General features: G+C 35.1%; 2 protein-coding genes across 2 annotated transcripts; one reads left to right on the plus strand and one right to left on the minus strand.

Annotated features, from left to right (window-relative positions):
* Nucleotides 1-8,731: 8,731 nt before the first annotated feature.
* On the minus strand, nucleotides 8,732-9,259 carry LOC139779160 (uncharacterized). The gene has a single exon (XM_071717419.1). The coding sequence runs from the start codon at nucleotides 9,257-9,259 to the stop codon at nucleotides 8,732-8,734; it is 528 nt and encodes a 175-aa protein (XP_071573520.1).
* An 837-nt stretch (nucleotides 9,260-10,096) lies between these two features.
* LOC139779161 (serine/threonine-protein phosphatase 6 catalytic subunit-like) lies at nucleotides 10,097-17,429 on the plus strand. The gene is made up of 8 exons (XM_071717420.1): nucleotides 10,097-10,136; nucleotides 13,899-14,002; nucleotides 14,107-14,229; nucleotides 14,484-14,646; nucleotides 14,723-14,802; nucleotides 14,879-14,984; nucleotides 15,109-15,270; nucleotides 15,357-17,429. The coding sequence occupies exons 1-8, from the start codon at nucleotides 10,097-10,099 to the stop codon at nucleotides 15,545-15,547; spliced, it is 969 nt and encodes a 322-aa protein (XP_071573521.1). The 3' UTR covers nucleotides 15,548-17,429.
* The last annotated feature ends 1,773 nt before the right edge of the window (nucleotides 17,430-19,202 follow it).

Raw genomic sequence — 19,202 nt, forward strand, 5'->3', positions numbered from 1 at the left:
TGTGCGAGAGGGGAAATGGAACAAATCGGCTTTAGAGACGCAAGAATTTTTTTATTGGTCTGAAGAGTAGTTTATCGTGTGTAAAGGTGCCTTCCGACGTGTGTATTCGCTCATACTATTTTTTGTTGCTTGTCTGACGCTTAAAACTAACTCTGTGCGAGAGGAGAAATGGAACAAATGAGTTTTAGAGACGCAAGAATTCTTTTAGTGATCTGAAGGGTAGTTTATCGTGCGTAAGGGTGCCTTCCGACGCGTGTATTCGCTGATACTATTTTTTGTTGCTTGTCTGACGCTTAGAAATAACTCTGTGCGAGAGGGGAAATGGAACAAATCGGCTTTAGAGACGCAAGAATTTTTTTATTGGTCTGAAGAGTAGTTTATCGTGTGTAAGGGTGCCTTCCGACGTGTGTATTTGCTCCTACTATTTTTCGTTGCTTGTCTGACGCTTAAAACTAACTCTGTGCAAGAGGAGAAATGGAACAAATGAGTTTTAGAGACGCAAGAATTCTTTTAGTGATCTGAAGGGTAGTTTATCGTGCGTAAGGGTGCCTTCCGACGCGTGTATTCGCTCATACTATTTTTTGTTGCTTGTCTGACGCTTAGAAATAACTCTGTGCGAGAGAGGAAATGGAACAAATCTGTTTTAGAGACGTAAGAATTTTTTTATTGGTCTGAAGGGTAGTTTATCGTGTGTAAGGGTGCCTTCCGACGCGTTTATTCGCTCCTACTAATTTTTGTTGCTTGTCTGACGCTTAGAAGTAACTCTATGCGAGAGGGGAAATGGAACAAATCGGCTTTAGAGACGCAAGAATTCTTTTAGTGATCTGAAGGGTAGTTTATTGTGCGTAAGGGTGCCTTCCGACGCGTGTATTTGCTCCTACTATTTTTTGTTGCTTGTCTGACGCTTAGAAGTAACTCTATGCGAGAGGGGAAATGGAACAAATCGGCTTTAGAGACGCAAGAATTCTTTTAGTGATCTGAAGGGTAGTTTATTGTGCGTAAGGGTGCCTTCCGACGCGTGTATTTGCTCCTACTATTTTTTGTTGCTTGTCTGACGCTTAGAAGTAACTCTATGCGAGAGGGGAAATGGAACAAATCGGCTTTAGAGACGCAAGAATTCTTTTAGTGATCTGAAGGGTAGTTTATTGTGCGTAAGGGTGCCTTCCGACGCGTGTATTTGCTCCTACTATTTTTTGTTGCTTGTCTGACGCTTAAAACTAACTCTGTGCGAGAGGAGAAATAGAACAAATGAGTTTTAGAGACGCAAGAATTCTTTTAGTGATCTGAAGGGTAGTTTATCGTGCGTAAGGGTGCCTTCCGACGCGTGTATTCGCTCATACTATTTTTTGTTGCTTGTCTGACGCTTAGAAATAACTCTGTGCGAGAGGGGAAATGGAACAAATCTGTTTTAGAGACGTAAGAATTTTTTTATTGGTCTGAAGGGTAGTTTATTGTGCGTAAGGGTGCCTTCCGACGCGTGTATTTGCTCCTACTATTTTTTGTTGCTTGTCTGACGCTTAAAACTAACTCTGTGCGAGAGGAGAAATAGAACAAATGAGTTTTAGAGACGCAAGAATTCTTTTAGTGATCTGAAGGGTAGTTTATTGTGCGTAAGGGTGCCTTCCGACGCGTGTATTTGCTCCTACTATTTTTTGTTGCTTGTCTGACGCTTAGAACTAACTCTGTGCGAGAGGAGAAATGGAACAAATCGATTTTTAAAAATCGCTCCAGGAACGTTCCAAACTTCAACCAGCTTAAAATATCTCGTGCCGTAGTATAGTATTTTTTCCCCAGTTAGAAATGATTAATCAAATCGACATCATCCATTCGACGTTGATGCATCGATGAATATAATCGTCAATGTCGAATACTGACTAGTATTTTTGTCATCTTTGGCCTCATTATATTCACCATACATTGTTTTTTTGTAATTGTTTTTATGTTAATTGAGTAATCATGAATATTTTTATAATATTTCTATGTCTTTCGGTCAATTTACCCCCCCCCCTCTTCTTTCTCTTTCTATTCACATCGAATACGTAATATACACAGTTGGAAAATTTGTGTTAAATATAACATAAATCACATGTCCCAAACGGTTCACTCAAATTTTTGTGTTAATTTAACATAATATGGATGTGTTAAATGGTAACCGGCGATACTATGTTAAAATATTTCAACAGAAATGAAATGTAACTCTGATCGTAATTTGAGGTTAATTATGTGTACAATTAACATAACTTTTATGTTGAAGTTAAGATTGTAAGAATAAAATTAACACTCTTTTTCTGTAAATTTTTATTCCCACTTCTGTTATAGAGTAAAATTAACACTCTTTCTGTAAATTTTAACACATTTAATAAATACGTTCAAATTGTGTTATTTTAACACATTTTTTAAATTATTTTAGTAATTTCACATTTTACATTTGTTAAGTTCAATTAACATAACAGGCATATATTAAATCTACACATGTATGCGTTGATTATTTTACACAAAAATTTTAACTAGGATCTTTTTTTAACAAAACTACAAAAATTTTTTATTGTGTACATATATGTATATATTATGCTTTCCAATTTTGGATTAATTCGAAATAGAGTTAGTCGCAAGACAATAAAAATCTTACAGAAATAGTCTCAATTTCTCAATTAAAAGCAATTGTGAAGCAATTGTGATGACGAAGCAAGGTCGAAGATGACAAAGATATCAACTAAACTAGTATTTGACATCAACTTTTTATCGATGCAATTGACGTCAATTCAACTAATAATTTCTAGGTGGATTGTTAATCTTAAAAAGCGTATAACAATTAATATTGCATTGAGAAATTGCATTGAGAATTCTTTAATTTAAAAAGTAAAGAGGAGAAGTGGTTATTTATCTGTGTTAGACAGATATACACTGGGCAACAAAATTATCGCAACAAAAATTTACGTAAAAAATTTGCCCAACTTCAAATAAGCATAACTCCGCGAAAAATTGTCATATCTGAAAGATTTTTTTTTTCATTTTAAAGGGTGAAGTCTGTATTTTAAGGAACCATTGTTAGATTTTGAATTTAGTCTTCCGCCCTCCCGCCGTTCTTCGAAAAGTAAGGACGTGTTACATCTCCAAAAAATTGCATACTTTGACACATTCTACGGAGTAGAATGAATTTTTTTCGTAACTATCATGGCAACCATCGTAAAATATGGACTTTTCCCTGCAAATTAAAAAAAAAATTAAGTCCGTACGATTTTTTTTCGCCGAGTTATGGCTTATCAAAGTTACCTATGCATTTTTGTGCATTCAATCACCGCCAACATTAGTATTACCCGATGAACACTTCGGGGAGGTTATTGGTCGGATTTTGCCTATCGTGTATGTGTGTGTGTGTTAGCAGAGATTTGCGCAAACTAATTTTTATTCAAACGAGGCATTGTTACGATTTTGTCTTTTGGTTCCGAATGAGCAATACAATACAGTGACTGCAATACTGTGAAGTTTTGTAATACTGAAGTAAGTAACTTCACAGTACATTACTTCTGTAAGTATAACTTCACAGTATTGCAATCACTGTATTGTATCGTTCATTCGAAAACAAACGACAAAATCGTAACAATTCCTCGTTTGAATGAAAATCAGTGTGCCCAAATCTCTGCTAACACACACACACACACACACACACACATACATACACGATAGGCAAAATCCGACCAATAACGTCCCCGTAGTGTTCATCGGGTAATACTAATGTTGGCGGTGATTGAATGCACAAAAATGAATAGGTAACTTTGATAAGCCATAACTCGGTGAAAAAAAATTGTACGGACTTAATTTTTTTTTTAATTTGCAGGGAAAAGTCCATATTTTACGATGGTTGCCATGATAGTTACGAAAAAAATTCATTCTACTCCGTAGAATGTGTCAAAGTATGCAATTTTTTGGAGATGTAACACGTCCTTACTTTTGGAAGAACGGCGGGAGGGCGGGAGGCTAAATTCAAAATCTAACAATGGTTCTTTAAAATACAGACTTCACCCTTTAAAATAAAAAAAAATCTTTCAGATATGACAATTTTTCGCGGAGTTATGCTTATTTAAAGTTGGGCAAATTTTTTACGTAAATTTTTGTTGCGATAATTTTGTTGCCCAGTGTATTTGATTTATATATATATTCAATTTCTACATTATTATATTTTGTAAAGTATAAGATTCTTTAAAGATATGGAAAATTATTTATACGTTCTAAAATATTGTCTATAAGATAGAGAAATATCTCATAAGAACTTATAATCGCGTTTATAATGTTTGCGCATTATGTATGTTTACAACTTAAACTCTTCTTCTCTCAAACTCACGCGACTCATGCAATTTACATGGAATAAACTTGAGATTCTCCCACTGATGTAGCATTTTTGTAAAATCATATTTTCTTAAATTATATTAAAGTATATTAAATTATGTGTCATATAATTTATTCAGGTGCTTTTTATTCCTATTTATTCATATTTACCTATACACATATTATTGCATTATTAGCAAGTTGATCTCATATTTTTTAAATATAATACGGTATAAGTGAGTTCACTATAATTACATGTTTTACATGGCTTTATCTAAAATTTTTATTAATAAATTCCGACTGAATATCAGTTTGAGGAAAACAGAGCGTTGATAATAATCGACACACTGACCTGCAAATTGCTTCGACTTTGGTCGTTTATTTCACTTAAATGCTCACTTCACTGTACCGTTTCGTAAAGCCTCCCGCGAAGTGATACACGCAGAACGCATAAATGACAGGCTATATCTACATCAGTGCATTTGTTTATACTCTCGAATGAAATTGCGAGTATACGTATGTTTTCATTCGGCACTGCAGATGACGACTGTCACGAACACGACATTCGCTTCGTGCATGAAAACACGTGGCGCCGCGTGACGGTTAAATGTAATACTTGGACTGACACAATTTATGAAACGTGTATAAAGAGAATTAAAACAAAATCGTTTTTAATGCACTATAATAATTATACAATCTAAATATCGCATGTACCTATTATAATTTTGTGTAATTAGTAATACTATGATTTTTATGTCATAAAATATTAACCTGTAAACTGAGAAAAATATTATCTTAACAATTTCTTGTATTTTTCTTCTTAGAGACTGATAAAGTGTTAAAAATGAATATAATTTTGAGAACAGGGTTTAAAGAGATTACTCATTCAATTGATTTTCACCCTCAAGCCATTGTAAAAGGGAAAAAATTAGCTGTATCTCATGTTAAAAGAGTCGAAGAAAGATACACAAATGACACTGGTATTTGATAACAAGTAGTGTCATACGTCAAACTTCTGTCACTTTGCACCCCTACAGAGTTAGTTTGAAGATAAATATTGATGTTTAATAACTTAATTTATATTTTTTATACAACTGATTAATTGTTTTTTAGTTGGATAACAATAATCGTCATGTACTTCATGTTTCTTATAATTGTGTGTCAAATGCAGGAAAGAAATGCAAACATATTTATGCTTTAATATGGTACGTAAACTCTGATAGAAGTGCAACAAAAACATCTATACATCAAGAATGGGGAAAACCTTCAGATTATCAATTATTATAGCGAATTCGATTGGACGCACTAGTGCGCACTCAGTGCACATTAAAGCCGTTGTACACTGATTTAATTTGTAATATTTAAAGTAAAATGCAAATATTTTGACTTATAAATGCCCAATACATATTTTACCAAATAGTACAATAAAGATAATTGAGGATTTCGTGACTTAACCCGTTTATATTAAACATACATTTTACGTTGATTCGTGTACAACGGCTTTAATGTGCACTGAGTGCGCACTGGTGCGTCCAACCGAATTCGCTAGGTAAAGATATGTACTCCAAGCCACTAGAAGTTTCCAAAGAATTCAAGAAAAAGCTGTATTACAAGGAAAAAGCAATAATTCCTTTCAATCTTCAGATATCAGATATAAAAAGTGATTGTGCATTGTTAAGAATTTTACAGGCAAGTAATATAACAGAAACTTAAACTATTGTAAGACAAATTATAATAGTTATTTTGGACAATGTTATGAAAAAATTTAATGATAAGCAAATAACAGAAATAATTTTAAAATTAATAAATTTATCTAAACATAATATAATTTACTATGACACAACAAACATTGTGATAGATGTTAATTTTAATAACTTTTATAATATAAATGTGAAACTTACGGATGATCAAATATTAGATTTGTGCATAAGAACCAAAGATCAAAGTGAATGCAAAGAATGGTTTGATGCAAGATGTGCAAGAATAAGTGCGAGTAATAAAGCACACAGTATAAAATGTAACAAAAAAAAGATAAAAATAAATTAGCGATTGAGCTTCTTAAACCTAAAGATTTAAAAGTAGCTTCTTTAGAATATGGAAAGAAAAATGAAAAAAAAGCTATATGTGATTATATATTAATAAATACAATAAAAATGTTCAAATAGTAGGTGTATTTGTAAATCCACTTTAACCATGGCTTTGTGCAAGTGTTGATGGTATTGTGATTGATGTGAATAATTTAAAAATTTTAGAAATAAAATGTCCTTTATCTTGTAGTAATAAGCCAATTTTTGATATAACAAAAAATACATTTAATGTATCTTATTTATACTTAGATGAAAATAATATGATAAATTTAAAGCTTCTCATTCGTACTACACTCAATGTCAGATTCAAATGTATGTAACAGGGCTACATATGTGTGATTTATATGTATGGTCTAGAAAGGATAGCTGTTTAGCAACAGTATTAAGGGATGAGATATTCCTTTTTTTTTTTTTTTTACGAGGGAGAAATCGCTGGATACCCCCTCCTCCGGGGCAAGGAGGGCGGTTATGCGGGAGTTGCACCCGCTAAAACTCCCCCGGGGTACCCTATCGACGCTATGCAGGGAGGCCCCGGGACAAACAAGATCTCAACCATGGGCCTCCCCGCGTCCTGCCATCTCGGCAAACCCCATAACCGAAGCTAATTTGTGGTGGATGGATGCACCAGTCCATCCACCACCCCCCCCCCTTGCCCAGGGGTGCCACTGTTAGGCGGCGTGCGAGCGGGTGGTGATCCCCGACCACCCGCCCGCCCCCTGGGGCGGGGAGGGATGAGATATTCCTGCAACAAGTAATTCCTAAAATACAGAATTTTTATTTTCAATATTACTTAAATGTATTATATAATTCTTGCATATATATATAAAACGTCTAATGTGATAATTTATAATAAAAAGTTTTTGTTGTTTAAATTATTTTAAGTAACATTGTTTTTAAAAAGTTATAAATTTCAATAACGCTTATATTATTAAGTTTTTAAATCTTAAATAAAAATATTAATACTGAATTATATTTTATGTATTAAGTTACGTAAGAAAAAAACAAGAGAAAAATTATTTAGTTCTAATACATTCTAATGTTATAACTCATAATAATAATCTAACATATAAAAATAAAAAAATATGCATAATGTAAGAGATTTTCTTAATCAAAAAATAATATGTTTTACGAATAATGTTGATTTATATTTAAAGTTTGAATGTTCACAATATATTAATCGTTATCATTATCTGCTATGATTGGCGGCTGTAGATTCACCAACACACAGCATATGTGGTAATGATTTTGTCACAATATGGTAGCATATTTAGGCTGAATTTATCTAAAATATGATACGTTTGAAGACGTTGCATTATACGCTCTATGTGAATACGTATACTAGCCACTTTATAAGTTTCTTCTACTTCCTCTTCTGAGAAGGTTCCATTTTTCAAAAAAGGAGGCATAACTAGTAAAACATTTTTTCCATTTTCATCTAATTTGTTTTTAACTTGAGGAAATCCTTTGTCTGCAAGAATCTGATCATTTTCTTCAAGTAAATTTAATATTCCTGATGCTATTGTTATTTGTGAATCTGTTGCACGCCCACCAAAACATTTTGATCTAAAAGAAATAAACCCTGATGGAGTACAACCAACTAAAATATTTATTCTGTATCCTTTTTTATATTGAGAGTAAAAGAGCACTCGATGTTCAATAGAAGACGGTGTCTCGACCAAGAACTCTGTGCAGTCAATAATAACTCTACATTTAGAGTAATTTTCTTTGAAACATTGGGACATAGTTTCATCTACGACGTGTCGACTAGGCTATGTAATAAAATTTTTACAAGCTGTGCTTAAATGCTGGAGCACAGAATAAAAAATTCTTGTTGCTGTTGTTCTATTTATATTAAATAGCACACTTAAAGCAGAAAAACTTAATCCACATTTCATCTTAAACAGAAATATGAGTAATCTATTTTCTTCATTAACTTTTTTTTTATTACAAAAATCCTTTGCTGCGACCAAACTGGCTAATATTTATTTAAACAGCACAACGCGTTTCGACCGTGATTCCGGTCATTCTCAAGTGCGTACAATAAATTAACGCTCGCAAACCACTTCATTAAACACCATGTGGCAGCAATGAGTCTGCGAACTAAAATATAAAAAAAAAGTAAAATAATAAATTAACAAACTAAAATGACGTACGAAGAGTAAACTCAGGAATAAATTAGCAACGCTTACATGTTTTGCGTGTCAAAGGTGATAAAAGATATGCGAGTCATATTAACAAACGTGAAACTCGATGGTGTGTTCACTGTAGGTGACGACGGACGACTGAGTGAGAAACAAGGCAGAGGTATCCGAAAGCGCTCACATTAAGTTTATTATTTTGTCATAAATAACAGGAAGGTTATCGGTGTCCTTTTGTAAATTAATAGTGTTATTGTTTTTCTTAATAAACACCATTTCGGCTATCTCTCTCTTTTTAAATTGTTTCTCGCTATGTAGAACTTTGGGACTAGTCCAATTAAATTCGTGATTGCAAGAGGTCTTGTGTTTGCTGACCACAGAATGATTACTGGGATGCTTTTTAATATCAGCACGATGTTCTTTGATTCTAGTCGCCAAGTTTCTTTTGGTCTGTCCGATGTAACATGCGTCACAATTAAGACAATCGATCTCGTATACGATTTCCATACGTTTAGCGCTTTCGAGCCTATCTTTGCCTCTATTAATAATACGATCGAGTTTTTTAGGAACCGTATAGACCACGTCGAATTCCTTGTTCCTCAGAGCCTTGCTAATACTCTCGCTACAATTCTTTATGTAAGGAATGGTGACAGGATGTCGCAAAGTATGAACTTTGTCATTTCCCGAATCGCGGTTCTTTATAAGCATTAATCGTCGTTTTATATATTTATTATAAAAATATGCCGGATAACAATTATCAGTAAGAATCTCTTTAACAACACGAATATTATTCTCATGGAAGCGTTCGTCGGACAATAAAATAGCTCGGTCAACCAAATTAGAAATAACGTTAACTTTGTAGTTAATTGGGTGGCTTGAATAAAAATTAATATATCGCCCTGAGAAGGTGGGTTTTCTGTACCAATTTGTTAACAGATTTTCACCATCCCGAATAACAGTCACATCTAAGAAGTTGATCGAGAGATCTGTCTCAGTTTCGCATGTAAAATTCAGGCGCGGGTGGTAACTATTAAAAGCCTCAAGCGTGTCATTTATTCTATCACGTGGGATAATTGCAAATATATCGTCAACAAATCTCCCGAATATGGGAACCTTGAAACTTAATAATTCCAGGCAATATGTTTCAAGGTCGTCATTTTTTTTATTATTATATTGTTCATTCGTAATAATAATTTTTAACAGTAATGAAAAATTTGCTAATGTTACTCCTGCAAGATCAAGCATTTCCCTGTCAGTTTTTATACTGTTTAGACCATGAAAACCATTTTCACATTTTAACAAACCAGGTGTTCCAATACTTTTATCTACATATGAAACGTGATTTCCACAACTTTTTTCAGCCTTATTTTTTTTTATTGTATATTATTTTTGGCTCTTCTGGGCAACATGTTTGTGTTTCTACAGAACACTTTGTACTGTCACTATAAATATATCGATTACATATGAATACATGTATACTTGATCTTTCAGAGTCTAATTTCTCACACATAATTTGTACTTGACATTCTTGATCGACTGTCAGAGATGCAGGAAAACATGGACATACTCCTGAGAGTACCTAAAGGTACTCTCCATTTGCGAAAATCACTCTCGAGAGCTACTCTCGAGAGTTTTTACTCGCAGGTGGACATGCACCTTAAAAAACGAAAATTATTAAAACAAATAAATAAGCTCTATTATGGATATTTTTTGCAACTTTTGAATTTTTATTTACTATAGTAAAATGTATTTACCTTAACTTTTTTATAGCTCTTAACCATGTTTCACGTCTTTGTACTTTATGTGGATAATGTACATTAGATGTTGGAAAACAGTAAAATAATTTATCTGGAGTATCACAAGAATTATTTTTACAATTTACTACGCAACAATATAATTTTGCTTTTCTTTTTAATTGTTTATTTTCCATTTTTCGAATTTATTAGCGTGTTTCAGCCCAACTTTCCAAACTGATCGCTATGAGCGCCTAAGTCGTTTCGCGAATCCCCTCCACGTTCATGCACGAAGCGAAACTTGGCCAACATTAAACACATGTAAATTTATCTCTCAATAAACCAATAGATGCTAGCTTAAATGAGATAACAGAGCGATGATAACACTCATGTGATTATGAACTGAATACGACAAGCAGTTAGAAGCAGTAGAAGCGTGCACTTATCATCCTGGTATTGAGACAAGAGAGGGGGGCAATCGTGGCGCAGAGAGATGTGCGCTGGTCTAGTGAGCCGGAGAACCGAGTTCAAATCCGACCAAGACGGTTTTGTCAGATTTCGATCGCCACCTCTCGGATGTCAGATGGCAACCCACCGAGAGTATATTGCTTGCCTAGCTCTCTATATTTAGAGAGGGTCCCCAGGTTGGGGCAATGAAAAACACGTGCGGTTTTTAATTGTGCTATACTCTTGTTTGAATTAAGACTGGCAAACGTTAAAGGAAATTATAAATGAATATATATTGTAGGTATATGAATGTGTGAAAATATGTAATATATTAAGGAAGAAAGATTTCAGAAGAATGCATGAAATTCATCAGATTTTGCACAGAAAAAAAGCTTACCTTTTGATAAAATAACTTTTTGTTAAACTTTTGCTGCTGTTGCTAAATTGTAGGTCTTGCTGCAAAAAATACTGCTTTTGCTGCAAAAAATGTTAGTTATTCCCTATTTTACAATTAAATTTGCTTTAATAGCTAATCCTGTGAGGATGTACGATTTCCAAAATTAATTCATGCATTATTCGTCGCCGTCCATAATACCGTCATCTTAAACTTGAATAATTTTTCTGAACGGCGAGAATATAGTGGAATTATTCACGAAGGTCGTCTATCATGAGCGTTATCTCGGGATATGAAATTTATATGTGATATTTAAGGGAAAAGTTTCCGCGGATTTCATACTCTGCGTCAATATATGCATCTCAGTCAATATACATATTGTTCTTTTATTGAATAGATGAAGCGAAACAACACTTCATCAACGTACTGACACAGCCACACAAAAAAAAATTATTTTCTGACCTGGGGGTCAGACCATGTTTATTATATGTTTTTGGGGTCGCTGAAACCGAATCCGAAGTCCATTTTACCCCATCACGTCAGGTTTTTGACATAATCTCAAAAAGTCTTCACAGCCACACAAATATAAAAAATAATTCTGGCCTGGGGGTCAGGCTATTTTTACTATATGTTTTTGGGGTCGCTGAAACCGAATCCGAAGTCCATTTCACCCCATCCAACTATTGCAGATGATGTCAGGAACCCACTTGTTTATCCCCAGCTTATCCATTTTCAAACCAAAAATTTCCTTGAAAGTTTCACGAATATCGTCATCGATGTTTTTCCGCAAAGAGCTTATTTCAAACTTGGAACAAATATAACAAAAGACGTTATGATCTGAATCACAGTTATGTGATTGTGAGACGACTTCGCCCTTTTTTCTTGTAGTATTCAACTCTACATTAGCCAAGTCACCATAACCAATGTAGAGCTGCGGTCGCATGATGACGACGCCTGCGGGCCCGCTTTCTCACCCTGACCAGCCGCCGATTCTGGGTATCCGAATCCCTGTCTCGTTAAACGTTTTCCACCTGTGCCTGCCATGACGGCATCAACGCCGTAATCCAGGGACTCAGCCGGATAACGGAATTGCTCCGTTGCCCGCCGTCACCGCGTGGAGGTGCCCTGGATGCAGACACAGGCGAGACACTGCTGTGATGGGGTGAAATGGACTTCGGATTCGGTTTCAGCGACCCCAAAAACATATAGTAAAAATAGCCTGACCCCCAGGCCAGAATTATTTTTTATATTTGTGTGGCTGTGAAGACTTTTTGAGATTATGTCAAAAACCTGACGTGATGGGGTAAAATGGACTTCGGATTCGGTTTCAGCGACCCCAAAAACATATAATAAACATGGTCTGACCCCCAGGTCAAAAAATAATTTTTTTTTGTGTGGCTGTGTAATTGAAGTGGCAAATGCATTATTTGCTTATTATATATTTTTGCCCGCATGTACATTTAATTTATTACAAAATTGTGTATATTTCGCATTATTGTTCTCTTAAAATATTTATTCTTCTTCGATTTCATGGCTAAGTTAAGTAAAAATATGAATTGTCTATTGATCTCTCAAATCACATAAAAATTTGTTATATATATTTTTTCATTTTCATCCATATGGTAACTACTTTCTTGATAACATATCCGTCTCTAACATTTTTCTACTTAACTTATTTCACTGTACTGTTAAGGTAGCTCAGATTTAAATAATCATTAAAATATTAATCAAATTTCGACATTTACAATTTTATGATGATTATTACAAAAATAATTTAGTAAATTTGGAACTGAGATATAAAAAGTTGATAACATGTTAACTATCGTGAGAATTTCCGGTACGTAATCTTAAGTGCGTAAAGCATTACGTATTCAAGAGACACGGTAGTGTCTCGCGCCAAGTACACGCGGAGCGAGACCGACCGTGACTCTTTTACGCGACGCGACGGGTTGCGAGTACTCGAGATGTTGAGATCTCGATAACGAGTGAACTGATCAAGTTCTAAGTAGGCTTGATCGATAGCTTGGGGTCGAATTAGGGGGGGGGGTTTCTCTTATAATATTTCCGCTACGTGCTCTACGAGCGGAGATTCAAGAGACACGGTAGTGTCTCGCGCCAAGTACACGCGGAGCGAGACCGACCGTGACTCTTTTACGCGACGCGACGGGTTGCGAGTACTCGAGATGTTGAGATCTCGATAACGAGTGAACGGATCAAGTTCTAAGTAGGCTTGATCGATAGCTTGGGGTCGAATTAGGGGGAGTTTCTCTTATAATATTTCCGCTACGTGCTCTACGAGCGGAGATATTGCGACGCAAAGTCGAAATGTGAAAATTTTATTTTAAGATACTTCTACTAACGCTCTCATGTCATGTGCCATGCCATCATTTCATTGGCTGGAGTCGCGTCCTTTTCACTTTTTCGACACCAGGGCGGTGCTAGTATCGCCAGTTTCGATATGTACATATGTATATACGTATGTGTACTGCGCGAGTGCAGATAGTGCGTTTAGCGCGCTGTCACACATCAGTTAACCTATCTTCGAGAGATACGGTAGTACGCGCGGAGTGAGACCGACCGTGACTCTTTACGCGACGCGACGATTAATTCAAGGTAATTGTTTTATGTAATTATCCTATAATTATCTTATTCTATATATTACTGTTACTTATTTTATTGATTTACTGTTTACTTTACTACGTTTACGTGAGTGTTTACATACAGGTTACCCTATATATATTGACGGCAGGGACGGCAGGGAGCTGATACTGAGATCAAGGAGCCTGTTCACAGGAGTTCACAGGAGTCAAAGAGTCGTTTCTGCCGCGCGATTGCGGCCGCGCGTTAACGTTTGCACGAGCCGCACGCTGTCGCGAGGTAAGGTGCGACAACGCGCGCATACGCGCGTACGCGAAACGACAGTAACACCGTAATCGTGCCGGCGATATACTGAATTTGAATTGCTTCGTGCTTATCTGGAGATTTCGTATCCCTACATCGTGTTACCACCGCTGCCGGAAAAGAAGGTTCTCTACGCTTGGCAGAAAGTGACGACTGACACGTTCGATCCCGACTTCGTTGATCGCAGAAGAGCTGGACTCGAGGTACGTTTCCGATTTGCAATTATAACAGTATCGTGCGATGAATGTTGTACTAACTTCAAAGTCGGAGCATCCTTGTTCACCGCTACGGGATCGACGTAAAGTTTTAGCGGATTTTAATCTTCCGAATTAGCGTCGCAACAATATTAGTCTTCCATTATCTATTGCCTCACAACTTTTCGATTTTAATGTTTTGTAGCTGTATAGTTATTTGTACACAATCGTGATATTAATATACATCAGATTGTTCATTACAGTTCTATGATTTAGAGGAACTGTTTCGTAACGGTGGCCCCGTGCCAGATACAAATTACATATTTCTGGGAGATTTTGTCGATCAGGGCTACTATAGCTTAGAAACGTTTACTCGTCCGCTCACACTTAAAGCTAAATGGTCCGACAGGATAACGTTACTACGCGGTAATCACGAATCTAGACAAATCACGCACATTTATGTGGATTTTACGGTAATTGGTCTCTTCATTTTCTGTTCTAGATGAATGCCAAAACAAGTACGGCAATGCTAATGCGTGGAAGTACTGTTGTAGGGTATTTGACTTGCTCACAGTTGCTGCCGTGAGTATTTGTATAAATATTTTTTTAAAAATTGTAACTTCACTTTTGATTACGCTCGAATAAAATTCTGTTTTAGTTAATTGATGAACAGGTTCTTTGTGTACACGGTGGATTGTCTCCAGCTATTAGAACACTAGATCAAATTAGAACGATTGAAAGGAATCAAGAGATTCCACACAAAGGTATTAATTGTATAAAGTGATATGTCATTGCAAAAGTTACATAATAATAAAAGTTACATGACTGGATATTTACTGTTATTGTACAATAATAATAAAATGTCGTTGCTTAATTGCCATATTACAGGTGCTTTCTGTGATTTGGTCTGGTCCGATCCAGAAGATGTAGAAACATGGACAGTAAGTCCGCGTGGTGCAGGCTGGCTGTTTGGCAGCAAAGTGACTTACATGTTTATGGAAGTGAATGATCTTAAACTCATCTGTAGGGCGCACCAATTAGTTCAGGAAGGTATGTCTTTGCTCAAATATTTCTGTCGCAGATTTTTTTAAATATCTCAGAAGTATGTATTGATGACGCATATTTTTATCGTGCAGGTTATAGGTACATGTTTAATGACAAACTCGTCACAGTGTGGTCAGCCCCAAATTATTGTTATCGATGTGGTAACATAGCTAGTATCATGCAGTTCACGACAGTGGATCAGAGATCACCCGTGCTGTTCCAGGCAGTGCCTGATTCCGAGAGAGTAATCCCACCTCTAACGCCCACTCCGTACTTTTCGTGATCTATCTTAGTGGCTCATCTGTACGGATGCGGAAGAGAAATGTCTGTGTCTAGACTCTACGGAATCACATGATTTGATTGGCCGGATCCAGGCTGGTACCATGATTCATGACCCGGACCCACAGATTCATGAGAATATATCACTGATTATCGTATCGTAAATGATTCAATGATTATCGTATCACCGAATCGTAAAATCGGCTCTTTTTCGCCGAAGTACAAATAGCGTGTAGCAGTAGCCAAAGTTTTTCTGCTTAGATAAGGAAATCCGATAGCAGGATCGTTATAACATCTGTAGAGAGTTGTCTTATTATTTTTATGCACATGACATTTTTTTACGCTTAATTTTAAGAAATTCCGAGCTCAAATATTGTCTTTAAACTACCTTGACACACATTGATGTTCTTTTCAAGAAAGATATCCACCGTTCGTTCGTCACACACACTTCTCTCTTCTATATATATATATGCACAAAACAATATTTTCAAATACTATTGCATCTTCCGAATCTTTGTACAATTTTCAATATCGTATGCCAAATCGCTGTCGTATTGAATAATCGTAATTAGCTAATTGTCATAAGTTCATTAATGTAGGGAGCAACTTGAAAAGAAAAAAAACCGAGACCCTTAGCAATGTGCCTCTAAATTAATAAGCGTTTGTGTAATATAATGATACGATATTGATATGACATAATTAATGGAAATGCACCGGCCATTGCGTATCATAAGCCTGAATTCTGACCATCGATTTTTGCTAGCTCACGATAATTCCTAACCGATCACAGACCCGACAAATACGGCATTGGCATTGTGGCACAGGCTGTCAAGTTGAGACTACTCTATTTTGAATTTTGTGATATAGACCGAAGGAGGCGTGTGCAATGGTCATGTCGATGTTTATAACGACTCTCCTTGTCGCACCATTCGAAGAGGTGTTTTGCGAAGACCCGTTATTCCAAGAAATGTAATAAACTTTTGAACAGTGCCTTCAGAACTATAACACGACGGTCTACTAGAAGTATAAATGCTTTCTTACTGACAGATAATCGATAGACGAACTAACATAAGGACGAAGAATCATACAAATATCAGAGCTTAACGGAGAATGTGTATGAGGAAATTTTTTATCATTTTTTCTTTTTATTCTATTTCATAAGCCTTCCGCTATTGTTTTGGAACGAGCCTTTGCTTTTTCGCGAAATTTTTCTACGATATTTACGTTTTACGATTTTACTACCTTTTAGGTCTACTCTTACAATTTTACATCACGCGCGCGCGGTATATTCTCTATTTGTACTACATTTATTATAACGTACAATTACAATTGCGCGATACTTTACGCGAGTAATGTATTACATTAGGTAGAGAGGAGCGCATCTAGAACGAATTGGGACACGGAGCTTGCGTTACAAACTCGACTCGCTACATTTGCAGCCTCCGAGTCGTGAAACGGTTTCGCAACGACGGGAACGCCCTACGCGCGGTACGGATATCATTAGAAATCCTTAAAAAAAAAAGAAAAGAAGTATTAGCCTCTGTATCTATTGGGGTGTTCTCGGCGTTTCGTTTACCGGAATGCCTCTGTCTGTGATTGCTTTAATCTTATCGAAGTGTCCAAGCGCTTGCGGCGACTCGATATTAATAATCGGTAAGCTCGCGAGAGAGAGAACAAATAAAGACAATTTGCAAGATAAAAATAAAATAACGAAGACTAATTTAGCTTAATGTGCTCCGTGCGGGAGCTTGAACACTGCGCATAATCCTTAAAGATCTCACAGGTAGACACCATTCTAAAACGATCATCATGTACCTTGAAAGTATAGACTTTGTTATGTTAATGTAATGAAGAACGTCTGTAATAAAAATGCGCAAAAAATCGCACTTGATCGCATTGTCAATAATACTCGAAAAAAAAACAAAGTGGTAGTATTATACCTCGAAATAACACCTTGTACATACTGTTTATAAAATGCGTAATACTACAAAAAGGCGTGATATCCGTACAAAATTACCTTTTTTAAAATAGAGAAGAACACGATCGCATAGTGCAGACCAAACGCTTTGGACCAAACGCTATGGTACATGAGCATATTTACAGTTCGAAGACCAAGAGGCAGAGCCGCGGAGATACGACGACAAGAAGAAAGATGTCGTCAGCTAACTACCATTGGGGTAGACGAGGCAGAAGACCGAGACAGTAACATAATTATTTTTAAGCCGTATTTTTAAGCAGTAATATAACCCGTAATATAACCAGTATTATATATTCGTACCTCTGACCATACACATATGAACACACACATACAAAGTGAATATGTGAATATGCTACGTTTCTTATACATACATGAAAACATAATTGCTAAATAAACATTTAATAAAACTATTATATTGCTGTTATTTACTTCATACTTACCAAATCAAGTTTTATTTAATATGTATAATCTATTGTAACTGTAAATAAATATATTATTTACTGTATAATTAAATGCTGGTACATTCAAGAAATTTGTAATTCTGACCTGGATTTATATCCTGTCTAAACTACACATGTATGTTTAAATTGATGTTTTACCTAGTTATTGCACCAATAATGTTTAAATAAATCGTAGCTTTAGTTTTTAACGCAGGAAAATAAAATTTAACGTTTAAGCGCTAACCAATGTTGATGCATTTTTCTGAAGAAATACTCACATATTGATTTTGTTGCATATTCGAAATCTAAAATCCGAGCATGCTAGAAGCACTTTCATTATCTTCAATGTGTCAGGTATTTTAAAAGAACACTAAATTTATCTTTAAAAATAGGCAAAATTCAAGCAGCTGTAACTTTGTTAAAAATGAACAAATTTTAAATTTAAAAAAAGGATTTTAAAGCTTGAAATCTCTACTTTTGAAAGTTTTTATCGTGGATTGAATAAGAAATGAGCATTTTGACTTTGATTGCTCATAACTTCCTTAAAAATCATCGTATTGCAATTCAAAACACAGATTCTTAAAGCTGAAACTTTGCTTTATTAAACGGTATAATTGCCAAATTTTTTAAAATAACAAATAGACATGATACAAATGGATGAAAATAATGTAAATTATTTTTAAATGCAGAGTACTTAAAAGTACAAAAAAACATAAAGAATAAATTTGTTTTTTTTTGTATCATGTCTACATGTTATTTAAAATAAATCTATTTTCTTAGAAATAATAGTGTGTAACACCTTTAGCTTTACAATCTGTACATACTGTTTGTAAGATATACTCTTTATAAGACTATAGTTAGAAGAGGATGCGTAACACTACAAAATGCATGATATCAGTACAAAATTACCTTTTTCAAAAACGGTAAAAAAAAGGCGCCAAGTACACGCGTGGTTGTTACCTCGAAAAAAACCAAGTGGTAGTATCATTAATTTTAAATTAAAAAAAATATATAATCTATTCTAACCTAGGTGATAGTAGCTTTAATTTTTCTTAACAAAATTATTATATTACAAAATTGTTACTTTATTCAATCCAAGTGATATCTACCTAAAAAAACTTAAATAACAAGTGGTATCTATTTAAAAAAAATATGTGAAATCTTTTAATACTGCGCCAATTACAAAGAGAGAATATATATAGGTATATATATACATATACACCTTAACAAAATTATTATTA

The sequence above is a fragment of the Temnothorax nylanderi genome, unplaced genomic scaffold (assembly GCF_030848795.1).
Source record: "Temnothorax nylanderi isolate EJ_2023f unplaced genomic scaffold, tnyl_v1.0 TNYL_tig0212_pilon, whole genome shotgun sequence".
Classification (NCBI taxonomy): Eukaryota; Metazoa; Arthropoda; class Insecta; order Hymenoptera; family Formicidae; genus Temnothorax; species Temnothorax nylanderi.

Coding starts and splice junctions, on each gene's coding strand:
- LOC139779160 (XM_071717419.1), bottom strand. CDS start 9,259: ATGCTTATAAAGAACCGCGATTCGGGAAATGACAAAGTTCATACTTTG.
- LOC139779161 (XM_071717420.1), top strand. CDS start 10,097: ATGCAGGAAAACATGGACATACTCCTGAGAGTACCTAAAG. Junction 10,137..13,898: donor ACTCCTGAGAGTACCTAAAG/GTACTCTCCATT, acceptor GCTGATACTGAG/ATCAAGGAGCCTGTTCACAG. Junction 14,003..14,106: donor GAGCCGCACGCTGTCGCGAG/GTAAGGTGCGAC, acceptor GCTTATCTGGAG/ATTTCGTATCCCTACATCGT.